The sequence below is a fragment of the Amia ocellicauda genome, chromosome 2, assembly GCF_036373705.1.
Source record: "Amia ocellicauda isolate fAmiCal2 chromosome 2, fAmiCal2.hap1, whole genome shotgun sequence".
Lineage (NCBI taxonomy): Eukaryota > Metazoa > Chordata > Actinopteri > Amiiformes > Amiidae > Amia > Amia ocellicauda.
Window position 1 is genome coordinate 20,513,866 of NC_089851.1, and position 15,702 is coordinate 20,529,567.

At 40.1% G+C, this 15,702-nt stretch overlaps 1 protein-coding gene across 3 annotated transcripts in view; it reads left to right on the plus strand.

Annotated features, from left to right (window-relative positions):
• The first annotated feature begins 5,732 nt into the window (after nucleotides 1-5,732).
• The window catches only part of c2h8orf34 (chromosome 2 C8orf34 homolog), a 113,868-nt gene continuing 103,898 nt past the window's right edge, over nucleotides 5,733-15,702 (plus strand). For 2 of the 3 annotated variants that reach the window (XM_066720806.1, XM_066720825.1), the window contains exon 1: nucleotides 5,734-6,044. In XM_066720806.1, coding sequence (XP_066576903.1) covers nucleotides 5,976-6,044 — 69 coding nt within the window. In that variant the 5' untranslated portion in view covers nucleotides 5,734-5,975. Of the gene's footprint in view, nucleotides 6,045-15,702 lie in introns of all 3 variants that reach the window. The other variant, XM_066720816.1, reaches the window with a different exon arrangement.

The window sequence follows — 15,702 nt, forward strand, 5'->3', positions numbered from 1 at the left end:
CCTTCATGTTAATGATTGATGGCTACCTCAACATAGCAATCCCAGTAATTAATCTTGTCTGTATTATGTATTTATTCATGGTGATATTTGCTTATATTTCAAAGTCTGCGTGTCGATTTGATCCCCATGTGCTGGTCAGCCCCTCTCGCTGGTGCTATGGCAGTTATGGCTACTTCCCCCACTGCAATTCTGGTCTTTGACTTTGTACATTAACAGCTGTTTACTGCATAGCAGTTTTGAACATTGGGAGTAATTTTGCAGCCTTGAGGGGATTGAGAGAGCCGCCATGATGATATGCACATTGATAAAGATGTTTTTTCTGCTCTTAGAAAGTGGACTAAATCAATGGATACCAGGAGACACTTTGAGGGGATTGAGTGCTCCCTGTGGTCTGAGAAAATATTCAGTATATTCTGTTGAAATCCCTGTGCTTGTTTAGTGATAAAGTGTGTGTGGAGAGGAGTCCTGGTGTGCTTATGTGACTATAGACTGTTTATTCTTTTGAATAATCATTTGAAAAACTGGGGGGTGCAGGGCTGTCTAATAATATTAGGAATGAATGCACTGTGTTGAAAACCATAGCAATTTATAACTTTTTTGAAGGATATTAATTCAGACTACATACTTATTTTTTTACCTCTGTATTTCCCATTTATAATCACCATAATCTTACATTTAAATTAATAATCTAAAATTATATTTATTTTTACCACAAAACCACCCTGAGAGAAAGATCCTGGTCCAGGTGAGTGCTCATAGTTTTACTCATAGTTTAAATTATAGTTTTGGATTCTACCTATTGTGCCATTAAGATTGACATTCATTTAGGTAGCAGAATACATCCCAAACTAAGTAGGCATCGAGATTGGTGTTCAGCACTGGAGTTCAATCTTCAGTCTTGTATTATCTTACAAATATGGGTAAAAACTTCCCCAAATGCACGTCTCTGATAATTAATCAATAAGGAATGACAGAAAATACAAACTGGGTTATCTCCTGGAACAGCAAATATACACCGATTGCTGAAACCGCAGACCAGTCAGGGTGCCCATGCTGACCCCTGTCCACTGCTGAAAGCGCCTACAATGGGCACGTGAGCATCAGAACTGGATCACGGAGCAATGGAAGAAGGTGGCCTGGTCTGATGAATCATGAATTCAAGGTGTTGACTTGGCCTCCAAATTCCCCAGATCTCAATCCAATCGAGCATCTGTGGGATGTGCTGGACAAAGAAGTCCGATCCATGGAGGCCCCACCTCGCAACTTACAGGACTAAAAGGATCTGCTGCTAACGTCTTGGTGCCAGATACCACAGCACACCTTCATAGAGATAGTTTGCGACGATAATTTATGACAGAGTAATATCTGTGTGTTTCTACTGGTCTTCACTTCCATTGCACAGCTCTCTACACAGGGCTTAATCTCTACATACATCATTTTGATTTAGATTAACACTCCCTTCATCTTAGTTTCATGGATATGTCTGTATCATGAGAATTCTTACTATATACAAGTCAACTGAGCTAAAACAAAAAGACAATTGCTGAAGACGTATGAGCTGTGCAGAATTCCATTATTTTAATAAAATGATAAAATATAATAAAAACCTACAGAATCAATAATTAAAGAAAAATCAAAAACATTGTGTTAATTAGAGAATAAGGTTGTAGAGCATCCAGAACCTTCTATTAATACAAAACAATTTCATTAATCAAGATTCTAACTTCTAGAACATTCTAATATGGAACACTACCAAAGTACACACACACTCCACATTATCAATTGATTTTAGTGTTTTTCTTTTTCATATGCATATCCAATTCCAGACCCCACAGCCACCTAATATACTTGACATTTGTGCATCATATATACAATGTTCAAGCTTCTTCTTCAGTGCAGTTTATAAATTTAGCAATACAAGGAGCCAAATCTAGCACTGTAAGGACTTCCCAGTAATCCCGACAACTTTCTCTTTAGTGTTGCCCACTTTAGAGCTCAGTCCCAGCTTTAGAATGTAATTGCGTTTTCCTTTTGCCCTTGTACCTGTTCTCCTTGCACATTCCTCCATCTGATACAAAGGGAGAGACATCACAAATCCCTTGGCTTAGTCTCAAGCTCATCTGTCATCAGCACTCTGTAATCACCCAACCATGTTGCCTTCATTGCGAGAGGTTTAGCTGGTTCTTTCTTATTGTTTAAAAAGCTGTCAACATTGACTGCTTACCCCTGGAAAGACTTATGGGAAATCTGGATGGGTTCAATAAAACATAAGGCAGTGTGTCTTATATGTGGTAACTATGAAAAGTCATAGCTGTTACCAGTATTGTATTTATTTACAGTTTAGACTAATGTGGCTTTTTATGTTGAGCATCTTTATCATGTGATGTTTTCTATTACTGCTTCTCGGTACACTTTGTTGCTTTTTCACTTGGAAAAGGCTGACTGGAATACTCTTTTTTTAAATTGCCAATAATAACCGCAGACTTGAGGAAATCTATCAGTACACCTTATAGATCAGGGATTGAATTTAACACACACATGCACATGTTGGACTTGTTGATACGCTTACAACAAGAAAAATTATTCTCAATACCTAGAGTTCATTGAAAATACCTCCATGCCCTAGTTGTTGACTCTAGTAGCTCACAGGGGACTCATGTAATTTGACCCCTTCTCCCTGACAGCTCCCATAATGTAATTTCGCTCATATTTCTCCAGCATTTCAGACACACTATATTCACAACAAAATGACACAACTGCAGGCCAATACCAAGGAGATTGTTGGATTTTAGGTCGCTGGGGGGATTTAAAACATAGGGGATGCCAGGTGTGAATGATGGAACAACTTAAAATTCAATCAATGAATGCAATAATCATAGATTTGTTGAGGTCTCAGTGTTGACATCAGGACAAACTCAAAGGCGTTGTTTTAGATGCCCAACAGAAGGGTTTCACTGTAACTGTAGGTCAATCAGAGAACATTTTCTGTTAGTGTAAAAAAATACCTCACTAAATTCTTCCTTCTTGGCCCTGTTTAAAAAAAAAAAAAAAAAAAAACTCCTGTTACCTGGAGGAGCTTTTCCTCAGTAACTATGGGTTTCCAGCTCTCCTTCATTGATTAGTTACTGAATCTAACCCAGCACATGGATCTGCAGGGAACTTACTTTCTTCCTCAGAAACCTTTAAAGCTCCCCTGTTCCATCCACTTTTGAAACCACTTATATTGGCTGATCCCAGCAGGAATACACCAAAGACTGGACACCTGTCCATTGCTGGGCAACACACACCATTTTAAAGACCCCAATCAACCTAACCTGCATGTCTTTAGATGGTGGGAAAACTGGAGTGCCTGGCAAAAACCCACATAGACACAGTCCCCCCCCAACCCAGGCCTTGAACCTAGGATCCTAGAGCTGTGGGGCAGCAGCACTAACCACCACACCACCTGGCTACCTGGCTCCTATGTTTAAAAAAAAAATAAAAAATTAAAATCTAGTTCTTTACTACTCTCTTACCATTTTAAACAGCCTCAAATACAGTGGCTTACCTGGCACCATCAAATATTACTTTAATTTTCTTCTACTTGATCTATTAATGTGTTGGGGGTGCTTTGGAACTGGTTTTTATCAGGCAAAACAGACTCTCGCTGATCTGCTGTTATAATTAATTATCAAAGTTAACTCCAGGGTGCTGGGAGTCTCTTTCACTTGCACCTACAATTCCTGATATGAGCCTTTGAATTCTGTGTGGATTTTTTAAGCAGTGGGGTGATTTCATGTTGTTGACACAGTTCTTGTCTCACTTTTTCAGCACTAAAGTTATTTTAGTCAATTACCAAGAGTTCTGAAAAATTTAACATTTAAACTGCTTGAGTTGCAGGGCTGGCAGGGGCATCTAGCTTACATTAAGAAGAACCTTTGAGAATTAGGAATGAATCTTAGATGCCCAAGGCAAAGACTGAAGCATGGATATACCTCAGTATGTTTAATTGAAGTTGACTCATTTCTTATCAAACTAAAACACCATACTGATTGTAAATGATTTTTTCTTTCCAGAGAGATTAAAAACAATTTTGTATGAAATGTTTTACTTTCTACTTTCTTTTCTGTAGACAGAGAAAAAGTGACAGATATACATTATATTATTATAAGATTTAAATGGATATAATGTCATAGTATAAGTAGTTGTAGCTTATGATGATAAATGAAAACAAACATTAACATCTGCTTTAGAATAGTACAAAATCCAAATGCACAACATCCGAATCATATTGCAATAATCATTTTCATTATATAATATATATATATATATAGCTCTCTCCAGGAACAGGTCAGAAAACCATTACTGTACTGTAAAACTCCAAGACCACATATGGTTATAGCCGTCATTTGTTTCATCAAGAAAAATTACATATTTATTCATGCATCTATGTTCACCAGCAAAAGGGGGACTCAGGCCTAAAACTCAAGATTTACAGTCTGACACTCCACCAAATGAACTAGCAGGCTTTTGTGACTGTGCCTCATGTTTCCCGTGCGGACAGCATGAGTGATGTTAGGACGCTGTTTGCAGACTAGGCTCAGCAAGGATTGTGATGTGTAACAGACATACCTATGCAATAACAGATTCCCTAAATTTAAACTTTTGGATTTTGGATCTGTAAATATAACAGCATAGCATTGAATTTAGATGTGTGTCATTGCCTCCTGAAAATATTTGAGGTTTGTTAGGATCTCGATAAGAATGATGCTGCTGTTTTTGGTGTTTCTCAGGTAAAATGGTTTAGTTACACAACAGTACAAAAATTAAATTGACAGTATTTAGTTAAGAAGCTAAGGAGAGAGATATACTCCTCTCTGTGCTAACGTGACAATACATGTTTCCCATTTGTGTCACTTGCTCAGACCCACTGGTGCATTTGTCATTAAGCGTGGTAATGTATTGTTTCTGCTTTCCTTCTTAATCAAGACATTTTCTTTAATTTGTCTTCAATGGCAAACCATTTATTTTGCAGTCTACTAATGACCCACCACATATAGGAAGTTAAATAGTAATATATTTGTTTGTAGCCACTAAACATAATAGACCTGTGGAGATTATTTCCAACAAAGGGTTAGTACGATGTTGTAGTGTTTATAGATTATAAATAGCGATTTTATTTAAGAACACGATTTAAAGCAATATATTCAAATGAATATTAATTTGCTTTAGATCAATTCTTGACCACAGAGCAGATACTAGGTTTGCAAACTTTTGACAAATATTAAATATACATATTGTTGTATGTAGATGTGTCTGTTAATTACTCTGAAAGTCTTTCACGCAAATCTGTTTTAATAAAGTTGACAGTTTTGCATTTGATGAAATCAGCACATTATTAATGGTAACTCCACCTTCAACCCTTCTTAATGTTTAAAATGTCAATATCATTGAAGAGCGTTTGGCTGTGTGTTGTACAGACTTTTGATGTTGATCCCTTTTATATAGTCCATGCATGGCATTGTATTGACTAAAAGCACAATAAGGACATCAAGCATTCAACCAGCAACAACAATGCACACGCACAAATCCCATCAGCACTTAGAAAATGACTTTACAAACAGAGGAAATGAGGAGCAGTTCGTTGTTGCTGTGGAGCTCTTTGAAACAGCCAACAAGCATGAGATTTCCACTCACTATTAAATAACCATCTTTAGGATTGGCTTCAGGAGCGAAGCCGTCGCTAGGGAGCAGCCCAGTGTTCCAGTAACCAGGAGAGCACTCTGCGTCCACTACTCGCTACAATGTGTTCTTCACTTCAGCAAACTTGCCGCTCCTGACATCCCAGCCCTGACTGTTTCAATACTTTTCTGCCTCGGCCACATCATTTTGAAGCCGTCCTTCTGGATCTCGCCGCTTTCTGCTTCGGGGTGCATGCATGCAAACATACTCTGCTCATTCTGGCAACGTGTAGTCCACGGCACACTTTTTTCTTTATGGCGTCTCATCAGCAGTCCAGAATTCAAGCCTACCTGGAGAAGAATAAAATCGGACCTCTGTTTGAGGTAAGGACCGGGTGGAAACTGCAGCAGTCTGTCCGTGTTGAATGCACGCACTGATTCCGTCGCTGTCGGCTGTGTGTTTCTCTGTATTGCTCCAATATCGAGCCCAGGCAACCAAACCCCAGGCTGTACACGATTGCTTGTGAGAAGAGGGCTCAAGTGCAAATGTTAATAAAAGCATGCAAAGGGAAACGGTCTCTCACTTTATGACATTCAGACTGTAGCAGTAGTGCCGATTTATTTAATTGCGCAAAGATTTGAACAGAAGGTGCTTCTCATTTGACTGCCTCCGGACGGTACCGTTCGTGAGTGTGTCTGTCGTGTGCTTCACATTCATTTCGTAATTATTTTACTATGCATTTATCATCGGACACTGTTCCTCCCGGATAACGTCTCGCATTATACTTTAACCAATAATAAAGGTGTTGATTGAGATTGAGAGTCGTGACCGTGATTAGAGGATTGTGACATTCATATTTTTTGGGAACCTTTTTTAGTTTGTGTTCAGCAAAGAGATCTGTGGTCGAGAGAAGGTTTTTATCGCAGTATAATTTGGAATGTATTCAATATGACACGTTTTTTTTTTTTTTATATCAACCAATATGTAGCATAGCTTACTTTAACTAATTGAATTTATTCTGTGGTTGTTTGGCCACTTTTTTAATGTTGTACTTTTTGGATAACAGTTTGCAAGGTTACTGTTCAGTATTAGCTTTCGACGCATTTTTCAGGAATGAAAGTCAGTCACAACCAAGCAATAAAGGCTAATGCATTATATTCCTTGCAAGCCACCTCGCAGTGAAATGCTTTTACCCACCAATTACTCCGCTCCACATGTCTTGCATCGTTTTAAAACGGATGTTTTCTTGTCTAAACTGAAGTAATAATGAAATAAATATTATACACAAAGCTTTAAAATTAAAACGGTTTGTCTTCCCATAATAGTTTTCCTAATAAGATAACGTTATTTTTTATTTTATCCTGGTTATTTAGACTCCTGCACTTACTATTTAACAAATGTATCCCAGGGTTAACTATGGTCTAGATCCCCAAACATATATTAACTCTGGTGATGTCCCTGCATATCTATGAAAACTGAAGATACAACATTTTAATTATTATTTGACTAACATGAGCAACATCTGTCAGTGGCCATTAACTTTATTTAAATAGGGAAATTATCTGTAAAATGGGGTCCTGATAATATTTGGTCTTGGTAGGTTGTGTTGTCCTTCAGTGAGAATGTGATTCAGAGCCTATAAAGAATATATTTGGCTGCTGTCCAGATGCCAAAATGCAGGTACCTGTTCATGGTCCATCTCCTGCTGCAAAGTGAGTAGTACACAGTGTTGCTCCTGCCAGACTTTCCCAAAGCTGAAGATTCATTGGGCTGTAATAGCATCACTGTTCTACTGCAGGCACTCCCAAAGGTACATCCAGAATTAGCCGTGGTTTGCCCACTTACATTTTATAAGTTTACATTATGCATTTGTTGTGCACAGTCTCTTCAAAATTACATGGACAAATCCATAAATAAATCATAATATACATTATTTGATGTTCTTGAAGTGATAGATGTACTACCAGTGATTGCAGGTCTGCTATGATGGCTAGATAATTATCTGGGCCTTACTGCGCATGCTTTGAGCATGATTTATGACAATTTGAGGATTTTAATACACACAAAACATAGAATCCAAGCTTGCAGTCTGTATCACTGAAATAGATTCAGTCAGAAGAATTATTGGAAATTATTTGTTGTATTTTGTATCCAGAAATCATAGTGCCAGAGGGCTTCTTAAGGTTTCTATTTTTGGGAATTGCTAGTTAGCGCATCTTATTTCTAAGGAAATCAATCCTAGCATAAAATGACAACCTACATAAAAAGTAAGGGGCAAAATTAAACCGAACTCTTTATAAAAAGACAACAATTAGAAAATAGCTTTGGCTATACATACATATACACACATTTACTTCCTAAAAGGTTGCACACCACATCCTTCTACAGCAACCTGCCAAAGTTTTACTCCTGATACATATCTACAGATCTAACTGTTAATCAAACAAACACCTCTTATCAGGATAGGCAGATACTAACATGTATCATTTTTCATATATCATATATCAACATACATTGGCAATACATGGAGTTCTGGGGGAGGACAACCCCAATTTTGCACCTGACTTCCACATCCTAATCATAAGTAACTGGCAGTATATGTACTTTCCCAGCATTCATCCATTCTTCTTGGCTCATTCCACCTATTCAACTCAAGTCAAGTGAGTCTAGGACAAAATTAACCCTATTTACCTTCTACTACATATATTTATTGGGGTTGTCTGAAATACTGGAATTGAAATATAAACCCGATGTGACAACACAGCAACAGTAGCCATACCTGTGTTTTTTTTCTGATTGGCATAGTTTATGTCATAAAACATAAAACAAAACAAAAACATATTTTTAAAAAATCTGCAACTGAAGCTGTATCAGTTAGCCTCAAACATCTAGCTATGACAGAGCTGCACACAAAACTTGCCTGTTTTAGTGTAATTAAGCTAAAAACAGCTGTTCTTCCAGTACCATGGACAGCGAGAGGGAGTTGGCTCTTTACAGTGAGACATGCTTGCATTAAACATTACTCTTCTGATGTAGGAAATGCAGAAGAGTTCAAGAAGACAATTCATACTAATGTATAGTTTAATCTTGAAATTAAATGTCAATTTCTATATAAGACCCTGTTGTACTTGTTTGTCTTGCAACTTGTGTTATTCTTACATTGCTCTACTATGTAAAGCTGATTTTGTTTGATCATTGAGAAACGACAGTAACTTCTTTGTTACATTTTAGGCAAAGAAAGACATGTAGCATAACACTCAGTTTGTATTACTTTCCCTATTCATTCTGAGTAGCGATACAGTCAAATTATATGGCATTGAAATTGTCCTCTAGCCGAGTTTTCCCAGTCAGCAAAGTCCTTGATGATAACCTTTTCTTTATAAAACAATGGGACTGCACTTGTCAGAAGCAATACATGTGTTTATTGCACTTTAGGGGAAGTGTTGCTGGGAAGTATTTGTTTTCTACCAGCTCTCTGTATACTTGAAGCATCTCCATCTGTGACTGAAATTACACTGTCGTCTTTTTGCTATCCTTTGTTCATAGCATATATTTTTTCAAGATTTTGGGTTGGGATATTATCACCTTGTATGGTATGCTGTTGGCATTTCAGCAGTAACTTTACAATTCACTTTTATGTATCAGAAACATGATTCCGTATATGATACATACTATATATATAATTATTTTTTATTTTTCACACTGGTTGTTCCCAGAGACGGTAGTACATGTACCTTTATGAAATTATGATGGGTATTTCTGATCATATAGTGCAGGAATATAGTTTTATCTGTACAGATTTGTTTATGGGAACAAGCTCAGTGTTTGTTAACGTGCCAATTGTGGGTGAAATTGTATTAAAACACCTCTCCAGAATCTGCTGTTATGGAATTTAATGTTCTGTGCCATAATTAAAGGTTAACCATAACTTGAACCAATATAATGCAGAGATTAGACTAAGTTGGTTATCATTAAGATACAGAAAAAGCCTGCTTGTTTTGCAAACAGATTTTCTGACTTCACTGCATGTCTGGTTCTTTGTCCTGTCTTTTTCTGTATAGATAGTTATATGCAGCAGCTGTCTCAAATCCAGATGTTCATTGTTCTCTCATATAATCTATAGAGATCATTAAAAACATCCGTATACTGTAGAGCTGTAGCTATGCTTCTTCAGTGGAATGTTGTCATTTTAATTGGTTCTGCACCCAAAGATTTAAATGCAAATATTACACATGCAGAGTATGTAATGTACTGAGAGCACAGTTAGTGGCCATATGTAGTTAATGCATGCATTTACTGTTTACACTGCCCCTAACTACCTCCAACATTTTTACTTGGGAATTGAGAAAAATGCTTAGTCTCTTGATCTGAAGTTGGCACAGAAGTAGTTTGAACCTTCCATGCAAAACATCAAATTTTGTAGCACACTTTTCAAAAGATGGTTGCCATTCAGTCTGTGGGAACCACAGGTAGCAGGAAGATATTGAACACACTAGAGGTTTCACTTCTAACACCAGGATTAGCTTAATTCACTTCCAAGTGAAAGGCAAGGAACAGAAGTGAGGTGGCAGTACGGAAACAGTTGTAGCTCACTCTTACACTGCACACGTGGCCCCTGGGCACAGAGCCAGCAGCACAGACTCTATGCTGAAAGGTGATGCTGAATTCCCTCTGCCTTTACTCAACCCATTTCAAAACTGTTAAACCTCAAGTATGAATCCCTTTTCCCAAGGGAACGTTTGTTTTGTCTGAACATAAGTTTTAGTAATATTATATAGATTCTAAAAAGAGAAATGTCCACTTAACTCTTGACCCATGTATGTGGCTCGCTTCATAACATGGTTAAGGTTGAAATCATAAAGTAGATGACAGTGTTCCAGCAGTTGATGGGGGAGTGCAGCATCTGCAGGGCCCATTATAATTCATGGAACATAAAAGATCGTGCCTGCCAACTCTCGGCATCTGCAATATTGTTAAAATAGCATTTTGTCATGTAAAATAATACAGCAGCATCTTCTGCAAGACTTGGCTGACTGCTGAAGTTCAAGTGCATGGTCAACCAGATCAGACTGCTGCTATATTTGTTTGGAATGCTACAATAACTCTTCTCGAGGACACAGCCAAAGGTAAAAGCGTAGCCCCTTTTTAATAAATAAATACAAAATAAAGGTTATATCTTACATTTAAATTGTGTGAGACAATACAGGAATGCAACAATGCTATATTTTAACCAACTGCATTTTAGAAACTGATCTCATAAGACATCTGTGTAACGGTTTTAACTTGGTTTTTGGATGTATTTGTTTGTAGCTTGTAATTTTTGATGGATACAACAGACCAGCGATTTTCTGCTTTAGAAACCGTTTTTGTGGGTAATACTTTATATTAATGGGCACTGATTCTTCATAAACTGATGTATGAATACCAGATGAATACCCTCTGCACTTCGTATGAGTTCTGCTGTTAATTACTTGTGTAATGAGGTTAGGGTCATGCTTAGGGATAGGGTTACTGACTAGGTTTGTGGGTTATGTATTATTGATGTGATCAACATCAGAAGTCAATGGAAGTGCATGAAACACTCATGTTATTCCAGTGGGATTCAGACATCAATTCATTAAGAATTGGTTCCCATTATTGTAAAGTGTTATGTTTTTAGACATGTCATTATGAATAAGTACATTGAACTTCCATTTAATAAAATTAGGAAAAATACTATTACCAAGAATCCATTACTATGCTGTTTGATTTGTTTTGAAAGGTAAAATAATCATGACTGCAAGCATCTTTCTCAGCTAATATAATATTATATGTAATATATGTATATACGTAGTTTCAAGTCTCAGTTTTGTGTTGGAAAGTACTTGTCAGACCTGTCATTCCATTCTTCAGGGTCATGTCATACCCTCTGGGTCTGACCTGTGGGAGAAGAATTTTCAACATGATTAAAGCCATAAATACACATTCAGATTTAATTTAAAATACGTAAATCATAACGACAAGCAGCAGAATTTAAATTATTTTCAGTCCCCTGCTCTTAATCTCATTGGGATGCTATGGGATGGACTTGACAGGAGAGTTCAAAGAAATGTGTAGCAAGCCAAATAATTCGAAATGGAAATGATGGGTCACTTATTGCCATTTCTACAGATAAATTACTTCTTGACATGTTAATTAATTATTACATTAGGGGTGTCAGACTCCAGTCCTGGAGGGCCGCAGTGTCTGTTGGGTTTTGTTCCAGCCCAGCTCTTGGCTCCTTAATTGGTCTAATTAAACAATTAACTGGATGAATTGAACACTTCTCTCAAGACTATGGAATGTACTGTAGGTTCAGTGTTTTGTGTAATCAGCAAAATGTAAGGTATCAGCTATACAAATAAAATATTAAAGTTTTATATAAGCCTACCTAATTAAAATAAATAATACATAATAAATAAATTAAGTAATTGGGAGATGCTGTTGGAACAAAAAACAGCAGATAGTGCAGCCCCCCAGGACTGGAGTCTGACACCCCTGAACAACGCTATGTATGTATAAACCTTGCTCATGGCATTTTGACCAATATGTTGATTATCTGTCAATGTGACAACCATAGTTGGGGTGCATTCCAAATGGAACTGACATTTTTCAGTCAATTCCAATTCAATTGTGAATTAGAATTGGAATTTGATTTGAATATTCATGTGTGAAACTGTAGATGAGATGTAAATGAGCAGTAATTGGATTTGAAATTGCAAAATGCAGTTAACCCCAACTCTGCAACCAGAATTAATATGCTGTGTGCGATTAATCTGAGATTAATATACAACAACTGAAATTATGGCTAATAACCGGGGCCTCGGCAACACAACTCCAGACAGTAACCTCAGGGGCCCCATAGAGCCGCACCTGGGCTGCCCAAGAGCGAGGACCGTAGTCACGCTGTTACCAGGAACTGTCTAGAATCAGCATATACAAAGCGGGGCTACAGAGTGTCCACTCTTACGCACTCCGCAAACAATAGCAAGGCCGGCTGCTCTATTAGTGCAGCTAGGAGCGAGGCTGAATCTACTTCCACAATATCTGGCGCAGGCAATCAAGCAACTTGTGTGGCCTCCATGCATTATCATGGCAGTGGACCCCTGATCCAGTAGGAGCAGGGCCACAGACCCACTGAAAAACACAACATAATACACAGCTGGCTAGTCAACAGAGCAGCCAAGCTGAACAATGTACAATATATACATATCACATGACAGCAAGACCTTCATGCTGTCAGCATGCAGCACAGGAGCATCCAGCTCAACTGAATAGTACAGAGTGGAAGGACTCCACTGTGCTGACAACTTAGATTTTGTACAAACAAACTATATACACCACGGGGTGCGGGAACGAACTCATGCTTCCATCCATGGAACACAGGAGCAGTTGATGCCTGCTGGTTAGACTGGCTAACACAGGGCAACATTAGCTCTACTGTGCTGACAAATGAACTATATACACAGCGGAACATGAGAGCCTGCTCGAGTGCTTACCGCTGAGGGCAGCAGCAGCGGACTCTTGCTCTATGGCACACAGCCAGAGACAGAGACCTGCTGACCAAGGAACTATGTACACAGCGAGGCAGCGAAACTTGAGCGCCATCAGCTGGGAGCAGTGGCAGTGAGCTCCATTCTACACATTTTCAGAATGGAGCCACAGTCCTGCTGTTTAACACATATTATATATTTACAGAGCGGGGTAAAGGCCAGACGCATGCACCACCGCAACACAATGCAATTCACAATGAACAAACTATATACAGGGTGGCCTCGTAAGGTAACGTACTTGGAGGCCACATGACAGACCCTGGACACATCAACAGGGCTGTCAGCAAGTTCAGGAGCAGCTCGCGTGGGTGCTCAACTGGAAGGCATAGTCCGGTTGAAGGGAAGACACGGTTCAAATAGCTCCATCAGGATGCGCTTAACAGGGGCAGACTGGGAGAGGAAAATCAGGAGCCAGAGCCCGTGGGCTACTGGGGCTCGACTGCAGCCAACACCGGGTTCCCAATGGAAGGAATCGGTCCCATCACATCCAGCCTGTAGAACCGGGCAAATGTAAGCGGCGAGGCCCAAGCTGTAGCCGCACAAATGTCTGCCAAGGGGGCGCCTTGAAAAAGTACCCACGATGTGGCAACGCCTCAGTTCGAGTGGACCACCAGGTGTTCAGACACCGGGGTTCCAGTGGACTTGTAGGCCATGGTAATGGTGTCCACAATGCAATGCGAGAGGCGCTGCTTTGAAAGTGCCTGGCCCTGTGTCCATGCTCCATAAGACACAAACAATTGGTCTGAGTGCAGAATATCCTTAGTGCGTTCCAAATAGCAGAGCAGAGCAGAGCAGGGGAAGCCGACTCTACTGCTCCGAAGAGAAGGGAGGAGGATGAAAAGCCATCAACTCAATAGGCCTGTTGACATGAAATGGAGACAGCTCTTTCGGGAGAAACACAGGGTTAGGCCATAGCGTGACCCTGGAATCATCTCCCGCAAAACGGACACACGATGGGTATATGGACAGGGCGTGTAACTCGCTCACGTGTTTTGCAGAGGTGATTGCCAGCAAAAAGTGACATAGTTAAGTGACACTAGTTTCAGCTCAGCTGAGTTCAGTGGCTCACATGGGGCTTGGAAAAGTGCATCCAGCACTATATCAAGGCACCATGCGTGCAGTGAAGGGGTACGAGGAGGCCACAGCCGTCGAGCTTCCTTTAGAAACTGCACAGCCAAGAAATGGGACCCAGGGGGCTCGCCATCAATCCAGACATGACATGCGGAGATGGTCGCCAGATACACTTTGAGTGTGGACGGGGACTTGCCCTGGTCCAACAGCTCCTGTAGAAATTGTAATATGACCCCAATGGGACAATTAATTGGGTCTTGACCGTCGTCTTGGCACCAGGTGCTAAACGTCCGCCAGCGGTAGGAATACCGTAGAGGGAGCTCTCAACGACTGAATAGTGGCTACTACTGCGTCTGACAGACCCCAGGCAATCATTCACTCCCGCTCAGGGGCCTGGCCCAGAGCTGGAGGAGGCCTGCTGGCCTGCCTGCCAGTGAGACGCTTGCGGAGATCGGCAGGTGGGCGGGGCTGTGGCCTGGGCTGTGGCCTGGGAGCTGTGGTCGGGGAGCCTCCTCAGACAGGAGGGACATGTATTTGCACTGATGTCATGTTTTATAGAACAGGAAGTGGAAGGGACCTGTTCTGAGTGACGAGCACAGGGGCCAATGGCAGCTTTGATAGAGTGACGTTTCCATCAGGTTCCTAAGGAAGTGCGCAGAAACCCCTCCCCCTTGGGCAGTGCTTCCGACTTGTAAGATAACTATGCCTTCATTTCCCATTAGCTGTATAGCTTTCAGATACACATTATTGCTTATAATTGTATGGACAGTGTCTCAGTGAAGGCCACAAAGCAATGCACGTCATAATGGAAGGGTTCCTGTTTACAGGGGTTCATCAATTTATTTCTGTCTAAACAGAAAAAGGGCAAATTAAGATCTTTTCATACTTATTTTACTTTTTCATCCTGACCTGATTACATGTATTGTTTTATGCCCCTTTTATTTATTATTTAAATACTTTTTAATAAAGAATGGTTACAATAATAATATTGTCACGTTTCCCTCTGGGGCTTGGGAACAGGGGACCCAAGTGCAGTGCTGAATCGCAGGATGGTCGGACAGGCATGGGTCAGGTACCGGCGGATCAGGGCAATGGAGGCTAGACTGAGATGTGGTCGTGGTCACGGGCGATGGTGGAGGAACAAGGGCTCGGAGGATCAAGGGTTCAGAATTGCAGTTAGGACTGGCAAAACTTCGCCCCAACTGAGGGAAGAGAGGGGATTATAAAGGGAGCAGAAACCAGGCTTGGGAGGTGCAGGGCGAATAGGAACAGAGGGATAGAACAGGAGTGCACATGGGTGACCGGAATGTTAATAGACAGAGTGACGAGAGCAGGGAGAAGGCAGGGAAATGGCGGCCCCTAGTGGGGATAGAGGGGGAGCGTTAGGGGACCATGACAA